Source organism: Eubalaena glacialis, chromosome 4 (assembly GCF_028564815.1).
Source record: "Eubalaena glacialis isolate mEubGla1 chromosome 4, mEubGla1.1.hap2.+ XY, whole genome shotgun sequence".
Lineage (NCBI taxonomy): Eukaryota > Metazoa > Chordata > Mammalia > Artiodactyla > Balaenidae > Eubalaena > Eubalaena glacialis.
The window spans coordinates 186,807,420-186,825,047 of NC_083719.1; the positions used below are offsets into that span (position 1 = coordinate 186,807,420).

Below are 17,628 nucleotides of genomic sequence, written 5' to 3' on the forward strand. Positions count from 1 at the left end.
GGGAAGGTAGGAATGGCACTCCCAGCAGAGGGCATGACCAGGCAAATGCCCTGAGGTGGGATACAGATTGGCCCACCCATGGGGGCCAATGAGACTGGGCTGGGGAGGGGTGGGAGAGGGGCAGATAAACTCAGGGCAGGCAGCAGGGCCCAGTGAGGAGGTGTTTTGGGTACCCACAGGTGCCCCAAGCTTAATCCAATCTCACAACCCTGAGAGGCAGTTTCTGCCACCTGCCCAGAGAGGTTAAGCGAGTTGCCCAGGGCCACAGAGCCAGTGTGACTTGGTGGGATTTGAACGCATGCCCGCTGACTCCAAGGCTTCTTGGGCAATACCTCATAAACTTCTGCAGGATGGGGAATTCCCTGGCAGTCTAGTGGTTAGGACTATGTGCTCTCACTGCCGAGGGCCCAGGGGTCAATCCCTGGTTGGGGAGTTAAGACCCCACAAGCTGCGCGGCAAAACAGACACAAACAAACAAAAAAACCCACACCAAAAAAACAAAAACAAACTTCTGCAGGATGAATGAATGAATATATGTCTTTGGTGTGAAACAAGCCCAGGGCTAGGCATTAACGGCCTGAGGCAAAAGGTCCATCCTGGGGGGCGGGGCGGGGGTGGGTGGGTGTTGCCTGGTTTCCCAGCAACAGGGTTGGGGCGCTCTCTGGTGGTCAGAGCAGGAATGGCTTGGAATCACTGAGCCTTGAGGGGTACAAAATGGTGGCTGGCAGACAAGTCCCTGTTCCTAGTCTCTTGACATTCAAGATCCTTTATACACAGGCTCCAATTTGTAATTCCTTGACACTCGTGCTCCAATGCTCCCTTCAGCAGGAAGCGCAACTCCAACCAACTCCTATTCGTTCTTCAAAGCCCTGGCTCCAATGTCCTCTCCCCTGGGAAGTCCTGTCTGTCTCCCCAGGCTGAACCAAGGCTACCCTAGGGACTCATCCTCCGGCTCAACCTCACGGGGCTGGGGGGTAGCTGCAACCAGCTCTGTCTCCTCCAGACATGGAGTACTTCAGAAAACCACTTTTATTGCCTGTTGAGTCTGTGATTGCCCCTGCTGTGTCCTTGCACCCAGCAAAGGGTCTGGCATACTACAGGAGCTCAATGCAAGTTTGTCGAGTGGATAAAGAAATAAGTGCATGATTGGCCTGGAACTAACCTCAGAAATGACCCTGGCCTGCTGATTAATTTTTGGGGGGGTTTAGGTTTTCTGCCCTCTTCTCACCCGAAGGCATCATGGAAACAAGGCCACACCTGGCAGGCCTCAGACTCTCTTATCCCATGTGCCACACTGAGGCATGGGAGGGCAGCCCTCCTTGATCCAGGAATGGGTCTCCTGTCTGTATGCATTCAACGAATGTTTATGGATTGCCTGTGTGCCAAGCACTGTTCTGAGTCCAGCCGGGAACAAGATACAAAAATCTCTTCTGTTGTGGAGCTGACCCTACAGTTTATCAGGCGGAAATAAGTGCTATTGCGGAGGGCGCCTCAACAGATGGACATTTGAGCAAAGACTTGAAACGCGTGGGTTAGGAAGCCACGCAGGTGTCTTGGGAACGGTGCACCGGGTAGGGGCACAGCCAGTGCAAAGGCCCGGAGGTGAGAGCGCTCAGGAGCGTCCCAGGAACAGTGAGGACAGAAAGGTGAGAGAAAGGTGGGACTTGGCAATAAGAGCAATAACGAGGGAAGCGGGGACCTTTGTAGATTTGTATAAGAGGAGGGGCTCGGCCCCGCCCAAGACCCGCCTTCGGCCTTCCCCGCAGCCTTCGGGCTTCCCCACAGCCTTCGGCCCCGCCCCCAACCCCACCCCGGGCCCTGATCCAGGTTTGCCAAGGGTACTCGGCCTCGCCCCCTCAGGACCCGCCCCCCTCTGCCATCCCCACAGCCTGGCCCCGCCCCGGCCCTGCGCCCGCCTCTAGTTTGCCCCTCGGCAGCCACCGTCGCCCGAGCCACCGCCCGCCGCGTGCGCCGCCTGCCCCGCTTCCGCCGCCCTTCCCTGTCTCACGCCGTGCGTGCCCTGCGTGCCTTGCGTGAGCGTGCGCGGGAGCGTCGGCCGGCGAAGGAGCTGCAAACGGCCGGCGGCGGGCGGCGGGTGCCGCGCGGGGGGCGGGCGGCGCGGAGGAGGCGGCGGTGGCCATGGCCGAGGCGTCACCGCAGCCCGGACGGTACTTCTGCCACTGCTGCTCGGTCGAGATCGTGCCGCGCCTGCCGGTGAGGCCCAGGCCGGGCGGGCGGGGGCCTTTACCTCAGCCTGAGGCTAGCTGGCTCGGACGGGGAAACTGAGGTTCTCGCGGAGAGCCCGGAAGCGGGCGGCCCTGGTGGCGCAGCGGGGCCGGCGGCCGGGAGGGAACGGGGCCGGCCCCGAGCGCGGTCGGCGCCGCGGGCGCCTCGTGGGAGGGAGTCGCCGCTCTCTCGGGCCCGACGGCGGCCCGAGCCTGCGTTCTTCTGCCTCCCGGGGGTGGGGGCCTGCACCCAGGTGGGCCCTGCGCTCTCGCCCGGGTGGAGGCCGCGGGAGGGCTGCTCGTGAAAGGCTCGGTTTCCAGACCCGTTAGCCCGGAAGTTCCGAGTCGGTAGGTCCAGGATGGTATCAGTGCCCCCGCTCCCGACCGACCCTCCCCCGCTGCACGGGTGGAAGACTGAAGGCACGGCGCCCCAGGGCGGCCCCGCTCCCGGCATTTGCCGCTCGGCTAGCTCCCGGGGAGCAAGAAGCGGGCGGTGCGGTTGACCAGGGGAAGGAGCTGCAGGTGGCAACGATTGATAGAGCACCAGCTCTCCTTGGTCACCTGGTTGATTTTAGAGCCAGACTCTTAGTCCTGCCTTTGCAGCTGTGGGCTTCCCTGGGGGAGGCAGGAGAAGGAGTTGGTGGACATTATCCTAGCTTCAGAGGAGAGTGAGCTAGAGTCAGGGTTTGGAGCGGAGAGGAGTGCCTGGGCCCAGGAGGAGAGAAAGGGTAGAGGTGATGTGGCTTCCAGAGGCAAGGGGCTTGGCGGGGGGGCATAAATCGAAACCCTGGGTGCATGAGCAGACTTGAGGAGCTGAGACTTGCCCCACTCCCTCACTCCAGCGTCCCGGAAGAAGTCTTCCTGCCTCTTCCGGCTTCCTGCGCGCCCCAGCAATGGGTCTGGTTTTCTCGACTGGCAGGAAGGGGCTGGTCGCAGGACAGCCCCCAGCCTGGAGGAGCTGCACGCAGCCCCTCGCAACTGTTGTGAGCCCCAGACAGGCCCTGGGTCTCAGGCTCACCCCAGAGTGGCCTGTCCAGAGCCATCGGGAAGCTTGGGGCCGAGCAGTCTGTGTTGCTAGCTGTTCTGGCCTCCCTTCCCGGGGCCAGCCTGGGGCCCGGGTCCTGGCCCAGAAGGACCCTGACCTTTTCCGACTGTCACTGGTCTAGCGAGGTCCTTCCTAGTCACAGGATCCAGTGGTGACAAGGTAGCCATGACCTTTGCCCTCCCAGTTTATAGGGAGCCAACGCTGAACAAGCGATTGGCAAATATTTGATTGGGAACGTTGGTAAATTCTGTTAAGCGCAAATAATGGCAGGGAGGGGACCAGCGTGGGGTTTGGGACGGGATTCGACGAGGCCCAGTAGAGTGGGTGTCTGTTTATGAGTAAGGGGCGCACTTGGTGTTCTCGGGGGCAGGAAGGTGGGCTCTTAACGTGGTGACAGGGGGAGGTCCCCGCCAGCACTTGCGCTCTCCGCCAGCCCCCCCCCCCCCGCCCCCCGCCAGCACGGACTTCTGTTCACGGGAAACTGACCCCGAGGTTGGTGTGCAGTGAGACGCCGGCTGGTGTTGAGATGCTCCTCCTGACTTGCTGTCGCGGCACTCTGCCCGCAGGCTTCCTCCCAGCAGCCCAGACGCCCTGGGCCTCGGTCTCCTCGCCTGTCAGACGGGTTGGCGAGGGCACCCCTGTGCTTGACGGGCGCGCGTGGGCAGGGGAGGCCCGGGAAGCTGGGGAGGGGCCGGTGCCTGCCTGGAGCGGGCGTGTGGGAGCAGGAACCGGACCGGCTGGCCGACCTGGAGGCCTCTGCGCAGGTGCGCAGGCCCAGACTCGATTCCCCCAGGAAACGGGAGCACCGGGGACGAGGTGGATGTGGGGCGTCCGCGGGCGGGGCCCGCGGGTGGGCGGACCAGGTGGCGTTTGGGGTTCGGCCCACCACCATGGGTGGCCTTGTTGAGGCCTGCTGTCCTGTGGATGGCCCCTGCCTTCCTCTCAGAAGTGTCCCTGAGCAGGGTCGGAGGACGGGGACAGGACCTGGCGGCTGCCTCGGAGGGCCATCAGGGTGAGGAGAGAAGGCCCGTGTGTGTCCCCAGGCTTACGCACCTGCACCTTGTCCTCCACACAGCCGCTGGGGAGCAGGCTGGGCCCCCGCCCGCCCGGCGGCGTGCTGTGCAGCTGCCGAGGGCACCCATTTCCCCCGCTGCTGCCGAGGCCCAGGCAGGCTCAGCCCCGTGCCTGGAGTTGAGACCCAGGGGCCCAGAGATGAGGGCTGCCCCACAGGGCCGACCCGACGGCTGCTCCAGAGACAGCTGGTGCGGCGCAGGGCGGGAGTCTGGGGGGACAGCAGGGGGCTGAGCCCCGGAGGGGTGGCTGGACGAGGGGCACCAGACAGAGCCACACCGTGGGGCTCCCTGGCTGCACCTCCGAGCCTCCCGGCGCCGTTGGAGGCTGAAGTGAGGCGCACCCCCGGCAGGGTGGGCCCATGTGTCACGTCGATGGGAGATTGCCGGCACTCAGCGGGCCCCAGGTGATGCGAGGCCCCGGGACAGTGCTGCACCCCGGCATGCGTGGGGCTCACAGACACTGTGGGGGGACAGAGGGGCGTGAATGCGCTTTGCGGGGCAGCTGCTAAGACGCAGAAGAGAGTGCTGCGGGGTGGGGGCACTTGCCCACGGGGTCTGGGTGGGCCCCTGGGCCCAGTAACATCTGAGGAGGGTTGCCCCTGGGGTCTGTGGGCTGGTGAGCCCAGGCTGGGAGCACGAGGGGCTGCAGGGGCGTGGGGAGTCTCGTCACGTCTGTGTCTGGACCTGAGCTCACATACCCCCGGCAGCTCTGCGCCCCAACCCTTTCTGGGGGGCCTGGGCCTGCCGAGGCCAGCGTCTCTCCAGCTCCCACCTCAGTGTCCTCGGCTTCGCCACACGCGCCTGGCCGGGGAACCTGGGTCTGCACGTGGTGTGAAGGGGCGCGTGAAGGGCGAGGCCTGTCTCTGAGGGCCCCAGCTGGCCGAGCACAGGAGCAAACGCTCAGTGAATGTAGCGCTTGCTCTCTCGCCGCCGTCTGCCGGTCGGCCGCTGTTGCTGTGGTGATGATGACAGGATGGCCCCCTTGCCGGCCGTCTCCTCAAGATGAGGAGTCTTCGGCTAGGAACAGGTGCTCACGAGCTAGGGTCCTGCCGAGGGAGACAGGCCCTGCCCTGTGGGGGGCGAGCACTCCATCCCAGGGTTTCCACCGCTTTTATTACACAGTGATGTAATAAAAATCTCAGGGACACGCCCTTGGAGGAGAGCATTGGAAGACCAGGGTCTGGGCCTTCCCCCACTGCCTGCGAGCAGAGCCCGGGGTCCTGCCTGAATCCCTGGGTGTGGAGCGAGCACTGCTCAGCCAGGCCACTCAGTCTCAGGGCGTGGGGCTCTCCGAGGACGGAGGGCGCAGAGCAGGGCCTGACCACAGCCAGCACTGAGCCGCAGGACGGCCGCGGCTGCCGGATTCCAGAGCCTGGGGTTGAGGCCACCCTCCGTTTGCAGATGGGGAGACCGAGGCTTGCAGCCGGGAGGTGATGTTTGAGCAGACCCAGCTTCCAAGAGGGAGCAAGCCAGGTAGATATCTGCTCGGATCGAGGGGACACAGGGGACAGGGGATGGCAGAGGCCCAGAGATGGGCGGAGCTGGGAGTGGGCGTGGCCGGGCTGGGTTGTTCTGGGGCTGCAAGGTGAGGTGGGGAGCACTTGGGCTCAGGGAGACACAGGGACCCCAGAGAATGGCGAGGTGACAGGCTCTCAGGCACCCAGGAGCAGTGGCGAGCCTCAAGAGTGGAAGAGGGGGTGCCCAATCTCCAGGAGGGTGTGGCGCCAGCCCCGCCCTGGCTCTTCCAGGCTCACCCCGGGGCAGGGTGCGGGCCTGGGGCAGGCAGGGTCCCCAGGAGAGAGAGAGACGCTTCTCACGGGGGTTCTGCCAGGCTCCAGTGAGGTTCTGGACCTGCCTGCTGACCCGGGTCAGACCCTGGTGGTGTGGGCAGGCCAGAGTCCCAGCTTGCCTGTGAGCTTGTGTTCAGGAGCCGTCTGGTTCCCAGCTTCCTAACCTTGGTCACCACAGACTCACCTGCAGCCACGTTTGCCCGTGTCCATTGCCCTCCCCCCGGGGGCTCCCGGAGTGGGTGAGAACCCTGGTCACCGCGTCACCCACCACAAAGCCTCCTGTGGCCACGTTTTGCACCCTGTGAAACGTTGAAATAAACAACAGGTTGAGAGCTGGCTGGGGGGCCTTAGGAGGAGCCCCTGAGTGATGCCCCCGCCGGCCCTGGAAATCCCACGCCAGTGACAACTGTCGTGGCCACTCACTGTGTAGGGGAGCCTCCCCTGGGCCCCTCGCCCCTGCTCAGGAGGGCAGAGTGCTGCCATCGCTGTCGTTTCTGGCCTAGCGTTATTGCAATACACTCCACCCACTTAAAGCGTACACGTTGGTGTGTTCAGTCCACTCAGAGTCCTGAAGCCAGCAGTCACCTCTGTCCAAGTCCAGAACATTCCGTCACCCCAAACAGAAGCCCTGTGCCCATCAGCTGTCACCCCAGCCCCTGATAACCACTAGTCCACTCTCTGTGTCTGTGGATCTGCCTGTCCTGGACGTTTCCCATCAATGGAATCACACACTGTCCGTCCTGTGTCTTGCTTCTCTCACTGAGCATCGTGTTCTCAGGGTCCGTCCACATTGTCGTGAGCGTCGAGGTTTCACCCCTTTACGTGGCTGAGTGATGTTCCTGTGTGTGGAGGGACCATGTCGTGTTTATCCGTCATCCGCTGCTGGACACTTAGGTTGTGTCCACCTTTGGCTGCTGTGGACGTGTGTCTCCGTTGCCCCTGGTGGGTGCCTGGCAGTGGAATCAGGGTCGTGGGGTGACTGACTGTTTTCCAAGGACGCTGCCCCGTTTCACACCCCCACCGGCCGTGTAGGGGTTCCGATTTCTCCACCTCCTCCCCACACTGGTCTCTGCTGGCTTTGTGGGTCCAGCCATCCGGGCGGGTGTGAAGTGTGTCCCACTGGTTTCGGGTTGCGTTTCCCTGTTGCCTGTGTTGTGTGTCTGTTCTTGGCTTGTTGCCACTTGTCTATCTTGGGAGAAACATCTGTTCTGATCCTCTGTCCGTTTTTTGTTTTTTTTTTTAAGTTTTGAATTTTATTTATTTTTTTTATGCAGCAGGTTCTTATTAGTTATCCATTTTATACATATTAGTGTATGTATGTCAATCCCAATCTCCCAATTCATCACACTACCATTCTCTCTGGCCGTTTTTTAACCAGGGCGTTTGTCTTTTTGTTGTTGAATTGTGAGAGTTCTGTAGATATTCTGCATACAAGTCCCCATCACCTGTGCAGCTCCAGCCGCCCTCCCCGTGGCTCAGACAGTGTCCTCTGATCCTTGACCTCGCTTTGCTTTCTGGAGCGGGGCAGGTGGGGGGACACAGTATGCACCGTGGTGGTCCCGCCGTCCGCAGGGTGGACCGTGCCCGCCACACCCCGGCGTCGCTCCCCGCAGAGGGTGGCAAGGCCAGCGGTGCCCTCTGCTCCCGGGAACCGCGCCTCTCCCCGTGGGTACGCGGGTGGCCTCGGGTGGAAGCACCTCACGCTCGCGGCTCAGCTCCCTGTTTGCATGGCTTTGGGACACGTGGGGCCTGGGCCCGGTTCTGGGCCTGAGTGGTGGCTTTGGTGCTCAGACATCTTGCCGTCCCTGGGGCGGGTCCCGCTCTCCGCTCCCTTGGAACATCATGGTCTCTGCCCGCTGGCTGTCCGGCCTGGGGAAAGTGAGGGCTGGGAGGGCAGGTGGCCGGTGTGGATGGAGTAGAGCTCCAGCTTGGTGTCATGGGCTGCGTGCTGGGGCTGCCAAAATGTTCCGCAGGCCGGTCCCTCTGCCTGGGTGGTGCCTCCCCCCCTCGGCGGCCACCTTCCTGGGAGCGGATCTGCTCCGAGGCCCAGATAGTCCTGGAGCCCCGCTAGTCACTCTCCCAGTCCTCCCTTATGTGCATGTGTGGGTGAGGGTGTCACAGAACATTCTCGTGTCCCCCAAGTTGGGAGAGTTCGCTGAACCCATGTCAACTAGCCTGTTGACGGATGCGGCTGACTGGAGGCCCCGAAACTGTGACTTCTGTCACTGTGGGGAGCACAGGCTGATGGACTCGGGGACATGGGAGGTCGAAGAGGCCACCGGGGAGCTCGGAGCCCACCTGCGAGGGGAGCGTCGGAGGCTGTAGCCACGGGCAAGGGTGTCTGTGCGCCAGCCCTGCCCGGGGCGGCCCGACCGGACCTGGCGGGTTCATACCCAGGGCCTTGAGATGATGTCCATCCTGGCCCTACCACAGCCCAGAGATCATGCTTGCTGCCCTCTCCTCCTGCAGGATTACATCTGCCCAAGATGCGAGTCTGGCTTTATCGAGGAGCTTCCGGAAGAGACCAGGTAAGGCTGCCACTGGCACAGACCCTCGGGCCGAGGGTGCGCTGGCCGAACCTGCTAGGGGGGATGGGGGGGCCGTGACGAGGGCCGGCGGCTGGACCTGGGTGGGGGGTGGGCTGGACCTCCGCCCTTAGGCTCCTTAGCCTCCTGCCTCGGGCCCTGGGCAGGGGCTGCGGAAGGCGGCCTGAGGCCCATGGGTACGGGGGTCCCGCCTTTGCCCCGCTGCTGACGGCGCCTGTCCTCCCAGGAGTGCAGAGAACGGCTCGGCCCCCTCCACAGCCCCCGCGGACCAGAGCCGGCAGCCGTTCGAGGTGAGCGGTGAGCGGTGAGCGGTGGCCTCCCTCCCCGCCCCCGCCCCCGCCCCCTCCGCGTCCCCATCCACGCGGTCACGGCCCTCCTCTCCGCAGAACGTGGACCAGCCCCTGTTCACGCTGCCGCAGGGCTACGGGCACTTTGCTTTCGGCATCTTTGACGACAGCTTCGAGATTCCCACCTTCCCCCCCGGGGCGCAGGCCGACGATGGCAGGGACCCCGAGAGCCGGCGGGAGAGAGAGCAGCACTCCCGGCACCGGTACGGCGCCCGGCAGCCCCGCGCCCGCCTCACCGCGAGGCGGACCACCGGCCGGCACGAAGGCGTCCCCACGCTGGAAGGGTGAGGGGGCCTGGGGGCGGCCGCGGGCGGGACGCTCGGGGCTTCGAGCCCGCCCCACCCGGCTCAGGCAGAGCAGCCAGCTATCCTTCCAGGAGGTTCTGTGGGCACGGAGGTGTGGGTGCTGGCTCAGGGGCCGTCCTCTGGGCAGGGCGGTTCCCCGGTGGGTCCGGCTGGCCCGAGGAGCTGTGTGCCCACCGCCTGCCTGCCCCCCCCCCCCGCCCCCCATCGTCCTTCTCAGAGGGGCCTCCGCCCCGTGGGCATCTTCATCTGCTGAGATGCGCTGGTCCACGCCCAGACGAGCCATCCCGGGTGCAGGCGAGCAGCGGTGTGCGGTGTCCGGTGTCCCTGCCCCCTCCGGTGTGCGGGGTCGTGAGGACAGGAAGACCCAGTAGGCCCGTCCCAGCCCTGCAGGAGATGGGGCTGAGCTTTCGTGGGTCTTTGTAGATGGAACTTGACTGCAGGTAGGCCGAGGCCTGTCCAGCTCAGGACACAGCCTGGCTCACTGTGACCTCAGCCGGCACGTTTCAGGGCTGCCGCGAACAGCCGGGCTGACCCCACAGTTCCTCAAGCCCCTGGGATCCCCCACGGTGCTTTCCCCAGGTTGCAAAATGAGAGTTGGATGCAGTCGTGCATTGACAGGCGCCATGCAGGCCTCAAGGAGACCCTGCCTTGGGGCGCCTTTCGTGTTTGGTTCTTATTATTACCAGTTGAAAAGCCAGCCCCTTGACGCTGGCCCCTCCCTGGGAGGGCGCTAACCTTGGGCCTGGCTGCTCTGTTCCAGGATCATCCAGCAGCTGGTCAACGGCATCATCACCCCGGCCACCATCCCCAACCTGGGCCTGGGCCCCTGGTGAGTAGGTGGGGGGGTCCCCCTGCGCCCTGTCTGGCCCCTCTGCCACTTGAACCCCAGACTTCTTTGCCCAGGGGCGTCCTGCATTCAAACCCAATGGACTACGCCTGGGGGGCGAACGGCCTGGATGCGATCATCACGCAGGTACAGGGGCCTCCCTGGGGCTGGTACTGGGCACGACGACTTTACAGGCCCGTGCTCCCTGGAGGACGGGGTGTCGTCTCCCACCTCCACGTCCCTGGTGGCACTTGTGAGGTGGGGACGTGACCACCTTGGGGCCTTCCACTGAGTATTTTGTCACTGGCGACCGGCCCCCTGGTTGTAGCCGCGTGAGGATTCAGGGAGGTGCCTCGGCCCTGGGAGGTGCCCGCCGGCCCCGGCTGTGAAGTGACGCTCACTAGATGAGCAGAAGAGTGGGCAGAAGCCCGGGGCTGGGCCTCCTGGGGGCAGCTGACCTCTGACCCCTGAGGGGGTCGGGCCAGGACAAACGGGGCCTCGGTGCTTTTGCAGGTAACCCAGCCTTGCATTTCAGAGCCCTGTGGGGCGAGGGCCCTGCCCGCCCGCCAACAAGCTCCTGGCACTCTGGCCTCTTGTCTTTCAGCTCCTCAATCAGTTTGAAAACACGGGTCCCCCGCCCGCAGACAAAGAGAAAATCCAGGCCCTCCCCACCATCCCCGTGACCGAGGAGCACGTAGGTACGCGCCCGCGCCCAGCTTTCTCGGTGGTCCTGAGGCCAGTGTGCCCTCCATCCCCTGGGACACCTTTGGCGGGGGCTGCAGAGAAGCCCCCCCTGAGAGCCCCGCGGCCCGCCCGCTCCCACAGGCTCCGGGCTGGAGTGCCCCGTGTGCAAGGACGACTACGGGTTGGGCGAGCGCGTGCGGCAGCTGCCCTGCAACCACCTCTTCCACGACGGCTGCATCGTGCCCTGGCTGGAGCAGGTGAGCGGCGGGCCAGCCCGGGACCCTCCCTGCCCTGCCCGCCTCTGAACGGCTCCCCTCTCCCCTCTGTCCCCGCAAAGCACGACAGCTGCCCCGTCTGCCGAAAAAGCCTCACAGGACAGAACACGGCCACTGACCCCCCGGGCCTGGCGGGCGTGAGCTTCTCCTCCTCCTCGTCCTCCTCCTCCAGCTCGCCCGGTAACGAGAACCCAGCCAGCAGCTCCTGAGCGTCCCGGCCGGCCCCCAGGGCGAGCACTGGGCCGCGGGCCGGGACTGCGGACGCCGCGGCCCCCCTGCACCCCTTGCACCCACGGACTGTGGTGCCGCCGGGCCCACCGCGGCACAGGCTTGGAGGACCCGCCCCTCCCGGCTGCAGAGGGAGCCCGGCCTCCCCAGGGACGGGCCGGGCCGGGCTGGGCACATGCCGCCCGGGGCGTCTGACCCCCTTCCTGTTTGTCTCTGACCTCACCCTCTACGTGTTCGGCGGCAGAAAGGTTTTTATAATTTTAAATTATTACTGCTTTGAAATAAATGGACGTTTGAGCTCACTCGCGGGCCTGCATGATCTGTGGAGAGACAGGGTGGAGTCGCTCGGCTGGGGTCCCAACCGCGTGGACAGGCCGTTGAGCCCCACCCCAAGCTCGGGGGCCCGGGACCACCAGGATGACCAGCAAAACAAGGACGAAACTGCTCTGACAGACGTTTTTTAAAGGAGAAAATATGTGTATCTTGAAAGCTATTTAAAAATACATCTACTTAGAAAGAAATGCAGGTGGTTGGCGTGTTACTTGTGTGCGTCGGGGGGCGCAGCCCCGGGTCAGGGAGGTGAGCCGGCCGAGCCCCCGCAGCTGGCATGTCATCCACAGGCTGTCCCCCATCAGGGTCACATGGCTGCCTCAGCCAGTGAGTGTCCAGCCTGTGCCCTGGGAAGTGCCCCCCATATTGGTCTTCTGTCTCTGAAGTGGAAGGTGGCTGCTGGGAGGGGTGGGAGCCTCCCCTGCACCCTCTTGGCTCCACCCCTGCCCCTCAGAGGAAGATCAACCCCTAGGAGGCTGATCGTGCCCCACCCCCACCCCAGCCTGTACATCCTGCTGGATCTGAGGGGCTCTGTGTTCGTGTCACCAAGGTCAGCTGTGACAAGTCACCAAAACTTGGTGGCTTAAAACAACACGCTTATCATCTCAGTCCTGGGGTCACAGTTTGCATCTTAGGGGCTAAATGCAGGGTGGGCAGGGCAGGTCCTTCCAGAGGCTCCAGGGCAGCATCGGTTCCGCCTTTTCCAGCTTCTAGAGGCGCCGCATCCCTGGCTCACGGCCCCTCCTGCATCCTCACAGCCAGCAGCGCAGCATCTCCCGTCTCTCTGCCTCTGACCCTCCCGCCTCCCTCTTATAAGGACCCTGGGATGACGCTGGGCCCCTCGGGGAATCCAGGGTCGTCCCCGTCTCAGGGGCCTTAACAATTCCACCTGCGAAGTCCCCTCTGCCCTGTGAGGTGACACGAGCTCAGAGGCCCAGGACCAGGTCCTGCCAGTCTATGGCGGGTCGGTGTCCCCCAGCCTCCCTCACCTCCTCGCTGCCTCAGGCACCCCAGTGAGTTCCCAGGTCCGAGCCTTTGCTTGGCTGTGCCCGGCCTGGAGTGCCCTCCCAGACCTGGCCCCCACGTGGCCGAGGCCCCGTCTCCAGCCTGGCAGGTGCTTTTGTCGAAGCCTCCCTGCCCCCCAGCTTGTGACTGGACTCCTATGGCCCCTGCTCAGCTCACTGTCCCCTCAGACTCAGAGGCTCCCTGAGGGCCGGCCACGTCTTGTGGGGTCCGGCGGTGTCCCCAGTGCCCAGCACAGCAGGCGCTCAACGCATGTGAAATCAGTGAGTAACCAGACACGGGCTCGCCGGGACCGGGCCTTCCCCAGCCTCGGTCTTCAGCCGCCCGCCCGGCTCGCGCGCCTCCTGGAATCTCGGTCCAGCCGTCACTCATGGATCCTGGGCCTCAGGAGACCAGGACGGGCAGGAAGTGCGTGGACGGGTGGTGTCGCTGCGTGCGGACCCCGCGCCTCGGGGCCCCCGCGCCGCCCCCCCGCCCCCCTCGCGCCGCCCCCCCCGCGTCCAACGCCAGCAACATGGGCCGGCCGCGGTGGCGCCAGCGCACGGACGCGTAGGTGTTGTAGCCGTTCTCCTCGATGCGCTCCCGGAACCTAGCGCAGACCCGCTGCGGGGCGGGCTGTAAGCGGCCCTGGGCACGCCCCTGGACACGCCCCCGCCGGGCGCGCCCCACGTACCCCAGCCCACCCCGCGCACTTGCACTCACCGACCGGGAGAGGCGGCCGCGGCGGTTCATGGCCACGTAAAAGCCGGTGTTCACGGCCTTCAGCGCCACGACGCCCACGCGGATAGAGCGCAACTCGAAGAAGACGCCTGCGGGGAGGGGCTGTGTCAGGGCCCGCCCACCACCCACTCGCCCACCCACCCCGCTCTTCATTCATTCATTCGTGTGGAGAACATTCCCCAAGTACCTACCGTGCTCCTGGCCCTGTGCTGGGCGTGGGGACGCACACCAGGGACCACGCAGGTCCTGCCCGCATCTGCCCCGAGGCCGGGGGCGGGGGAGGAAGGACACCAGGCCAGGGGGAAGGCCTGAGGCGGGACTGGCCCTGATGGGTCGGGGGAAGTCAGTGGGGAGGGCTCAGGCTTTTCTCTGGAGGGCAATGGGGAGCCCAGGGGAGGGCCCCGTTAGTCAGGGATGAGAAAACCAAGCCAGAGGAGGTGAGTGCCTGCCAGGTGAGCTGCTGCTATCAGATGTAGACCCCCGGCAGTGACTATGACAGCTCGGCTAGCCGCGGCCGTGTCCGGTTATGGGGGAGACAATTCCAGACAGGAGGTACGGCCCAGGCAACGGCCTGGGGGTGGGACACAGGGTGTTTAAAGCACAGTGTGTTCAGATCAGTGATACCCGCTAACACTGCTTGAGTGCCAACTGTATGCCAGGCATTGTATCCCACCAAGCCCACACAGCAGCCCCAGGAGGGAGGTGTGGACCGTGCCCACTTCCCACAGGGGAAAACTGAGGCCTGAGAAGTGGCAGAGCCAGTTCCTCGGGCCCTGTCTGTGGATGGATGACCCTGGGCGAGCCCTGCCCCATTTGAGCTGATGTTTCCTGTCCAGTGAAGCAGAGCTGGGGGACAAGCCCCAGCCCACACTCTCTGAGCCACACCCAGGCACTGGGGCCTAATCTGGAGTCAAGGCCTTGCCCTCTGGTGTTCAGTCTGGACTTGGATGCCTCAGGTGACGGGCAGCTCACCTCATGTCCCATAGGACATTTGCACCTCCTATTTCCTGGGTCAGGCACTCAGCTCCTCCTGTGCACAGCCAGCTCCTTCTTTCTATATGAGGCTCAACTCAAGCCCACCTCCTCATTGTCACACTTATCGCTGCCCAGATGGGGAAACTGAGGCTCAGAGAGAAGCAGTGACTGTCCCAGGTCACCCAGCAGAGCCAGACCTCACCCCCAGCCCGAGGCCACCCTTCCTGGCCAGGCCCACCACTGAGCAACCGGCCCAGCCACTCCCCCTGTCCTTGCCCTCATCCAGTTAGCCTAATGAGAGCCTTGAGAGCCCCAGATGAAAGCAGGTGGGAAGGGCAGGGGTGATTATCTGCCCTAATGGTGGTGATTCAGGCAGTGGCCGGCAATGGCTCGGCTCCCCCGTTCCCCTGCCCGGCCTCAAAAATGTGGGGAGACTGAGACAGGCCTGGGGTCACCGACCACCCTGGTCTCCCACTTATCACCAACCTCCTCCTCTTTCTTTGTCCCTTCATCTCCTCTTGCCTCATACATTCCACAAACACATATTGAGCACCTACTGTTTGCTGGGCAGGGCAGCAGGGATATGACTCCAATTCGATGAGGTTCTGGGCACTTTGGAGCCCCAGCTCCATGCCCCCACCTCCCACCTCAGGCAGGTCATTTGCCCTCTCTGTGCCTCAGTTTTCTCATCTGCCAAATGGGTGTCTAGGAAGACATAGAGGGGTCCCCAACTCCGGCAGGTCCTGAGTTTTGTTTTGCAGGGTGGGGAGTTCAGAGTTCAGACCCAGCTCTGCCCCCATCTCATTATGTACTGGGCCCACGGGGGCACTTCCGGGAGCCTCAGCTTCCCCTCTGTAAATGGGCCCCGTGACCCCAACCTCAACTATCTCACAAAGACCCTTCTGCTGAGCCAGGCCCGGAGCTGGGAGCTTCCCCTGTGACCTTCACCCCAACTGTCCAACCCTCCTTCCAAGTGGGTTGGACCCCATTTTACAGTTGAGGAAACTGAGGCCCCAGTCAGGAAATGACTTGGCTGACGCCACGCAGCCAGAGAAGCCTCCGGACCCTCCCTCAAGTGAGAGAGGGCCCAGCTCACTGCTGCTACTACTGCTGCCTTTGCTGTTATTGTCCGCCTATCTGCCCTGTACCCCTGCCCCCGCGGAGCGCCCCCGGCTACTCACTATCAGGGCTGTCGCGCCAGCGGGTGCCCTGCACGCGGCCGCTGGGGTCCACACACAGGAAGAAGTGGGTGGAGGAGAAGAGGCCCGCCAGCGCACGTCGCCCTCCAGATGCGTGTAGCTGCGCGGTCTCCGCGGACTGTTCCGGGTCCCCGCGGCGCCGGGCGCCCGTGCCAGCAGTAGCCACGCCAGGCCGAGCCACAGGCGGCCGCGTATGGCCCCACGCCCCGCTCGCCGCCGCCTACTCTTGTCTCCCCGCGCGCGTCCGCTGCTCTGCCATTGCGAGATGGGGGGCGGAGTGCTCGACGGGGCCAATAGGGCGCCTCGGGGGCGGGGCCAGAGCCACAGTGGGTGGGTCGGGATGCGGCGCAGGGCCGTGGTCAGGGCGGCCTGACCGCCCTGCAGAGTCTGGGACAGGCCAATGCGGCTCCTGGGGGGCGGGGCCAGAGCCGCAGGGGGCGGGATGACTCCCCACGGGGGCGGGGCCAGTACAAGGGCGGGGCCCATTCGGGAAAACATTCCGGCCTCCACGCGTGTTTATTTGTCTTGCGGGGCGGGGAGGGCGGTGCTTCTCCGTGAGTAGCCAGATTGGCCTGCAGGGGCTGCGGGGGTGTGAGTGTGAGAGAGGCGGGCCACAGAGACACGGCGGGAGTCAGAGCCAGAGAGAGGGAGAGACAGAGCCAGAGACAGAGAGATATAAAGACAGAGCCAGGTGTACAGCACAGGTCTTGTAATAACCTATAATGGAAAATAATCCAAAAAAGAATAGATATATATGTATAACTGAATCACTTTGCGGTACGCCTGAAACTAACACAACATTGTAAATTAACTACACATCAATTTTTTAAAAGGGTAAAAAAAAAAAAGACAGAGCCAGACACAGAGAAAGACAAAGACAAAGAGACAAGAGACTGAGAGGCAGAGATAGACAGAGACTAAGATGGAGAGACAGAGACTATGAGACTGCACAGGCGGAGATGGCTGAGACAGAGACAGAGACAGACAGATGTGTGAGCGACAGAGAGACAGGGAGAGACGGAGCTGCCCAGGGGTCAGAGGTTGGGACGGAAGTTCTGGCCCAAGTGCCTGTCCGTGCCAGCCAGGCCCCTGGACAGGGAATGCCCCGGGGGGCTTGTCTACCCTTCCAACTGGTGCTTCCTGAGAGCCAGGCCCAGGGGGCATGCGGCTTCGCTGAGGGGTGGGCCTGGGGGACAGTGTGGGTGGAGGAGCAGGTGAACTGTTGGAGCATGCTGTGCACACAGGTGTTGGGCAGGAAGGTGGCCGATGGGAGGATGGACAGTTGGGCATGTCCGCGGCCAGCTGATGGGGACCGGGATGATGACCAAGGCCAGCACCCCGTCCCCAGCATCCGTCTCTGCATGTCCAAGGTGATAGGAATGGGGCCGCACTGTTTACACCCACACCTGCTCATCATTTACAGACACACCCACCCAGTGCCCTGGGCCCTGCGAGGTGAATGCAGTAAACCTTCACAGACTCAGAGCCAAGCGACATCATTGACAGGTGGGGAAGCCAAGGCCCAAGAGGGGCAGGGATTTCCCCAAGGCCCCACACAGGACACATCCCAGGGCTCCCTGCCTTTTTGGCTCCTGGTGGCTCAGTTCTACAGCCATGAATGCAGGCAGCACCTTTAAATAGCACCGGGGTGAGGACAAGGTGACAACCCTGCCCTGATGGACTGCTGGGGGGCCAACCGGTCCAGCTGGACGGTGTCGCCGGGATGCCTTCCTGGTGGCTCCGGGGATTCCCTGATCCCTCTTCCTGGCCCCAGGAGGGCCACGCAGGGGGTGTGGCAGACATCCAAGCCCAGGACCCCAGGACTGAGATGGGTGTCCAGCCCGGACTGTCTCCCCACACTCAGAGCCCTGAGGCCAGCACCCAGGGGACTGGCCTGCAGGCATCACCTCCCCAAGCCTTGCCTCCTCCTGTGGAAAATAGGCCAGGAGAGGGAAGGCTGGAAGGATAGAATGAGATAATCCACGACCTCACTGGGTGCTTGGAATAACACCTCCACGTCCCGCCAGCTAGAAACTT

At 63.8% G+C, this 17,628-nt stretch overlaps 2 protein-coding genes across 4 annotated transcripts; one reads left to right on the forward strand and one right to left on the reverse strand.

Moving 5' to 3' along the window:
* Positions 1-2,069: 2,069 nt before the first annotated feature.
* RNF126 (ring finger protein 126) lies at positions 2,070-11,865 on the forward strand. 3 transcript variants are annotated; one of them, XM_061190958.1, is made up of 9 exons: positions 2,070-2,214; positions 8,603-8,661; positions 8,906-8,969; positions 9,066-9,229; positions 10,092-10,160; positions 10,235-10,304; positions 10,762-10,855; positions 10,983-11,098; positions 11,179-11,865. In XM_061190958.1, the coding sequence occupies exons 1-9, from the start codon at positions 2,140-2,142 to the stop codon at positions 11,323-11,325; spliced, it is 858 nt and encodes a 285-aa protein (XP_061046941.1). In that variant the 5' UTR covers positions 2,070-2,139; the 3' UTR covers positions 11,326-11,865. The 3 variants fall into 3 exon arrangements, with proteins under 3 accessions (XP_061046941.1, XP_061046940.1, XP_061046939.1); XM_061190957.1 differs by having other exon boundaries at positions 9,099-9,310; XM_061190956.1 differs by having other exon boundaries at positions 2,071-2,214; positions 9,066-9,310.
* Positions 11,866-12,901: 1,036 nt separating this feature from the next.
* FGF22 (fibroblast growth factor 22) lies at positions 12,902-16,077 on the reverse strand. The gene is given in 3 exon segments (XM_061189084.1): positions 12,902-13,506; positions 15,574-15,657; positions 15,660-16,077. Coding segments are annotated over 3 exon segments (927 nt in total). The 3' UTR covers positions 12,902-13,081.
* Between the last annotated feature and the right edge of the window lie 1,551 nt (positions 16,078-17,628).

Bases quoted from the DNA above. Each gene is read 5' to 3' on its own strand.
- RNF126 (XM_061190956.1), top strand. From the start codon at position 2,140: ATGGCCGAGGCGTCACCGCAGCCCGGACGGTACTTCTGCCACTGCTGC. The intron at 8,970-9,065 runs GTGAGCGGTGAG...TCCTCTCCGCAG, and splicing joins AGAGCCGGCAGCCGTTCGAG to AACGTGGACCAGCCCCTGTT. The intron at 10,305-10,761 runs GTACAGGGGCCT...CTTGTCTTTCAG, and splicing joins TGGATGCGATCATCACGCAG to CTCCTCAATCAGTTTGAAAA.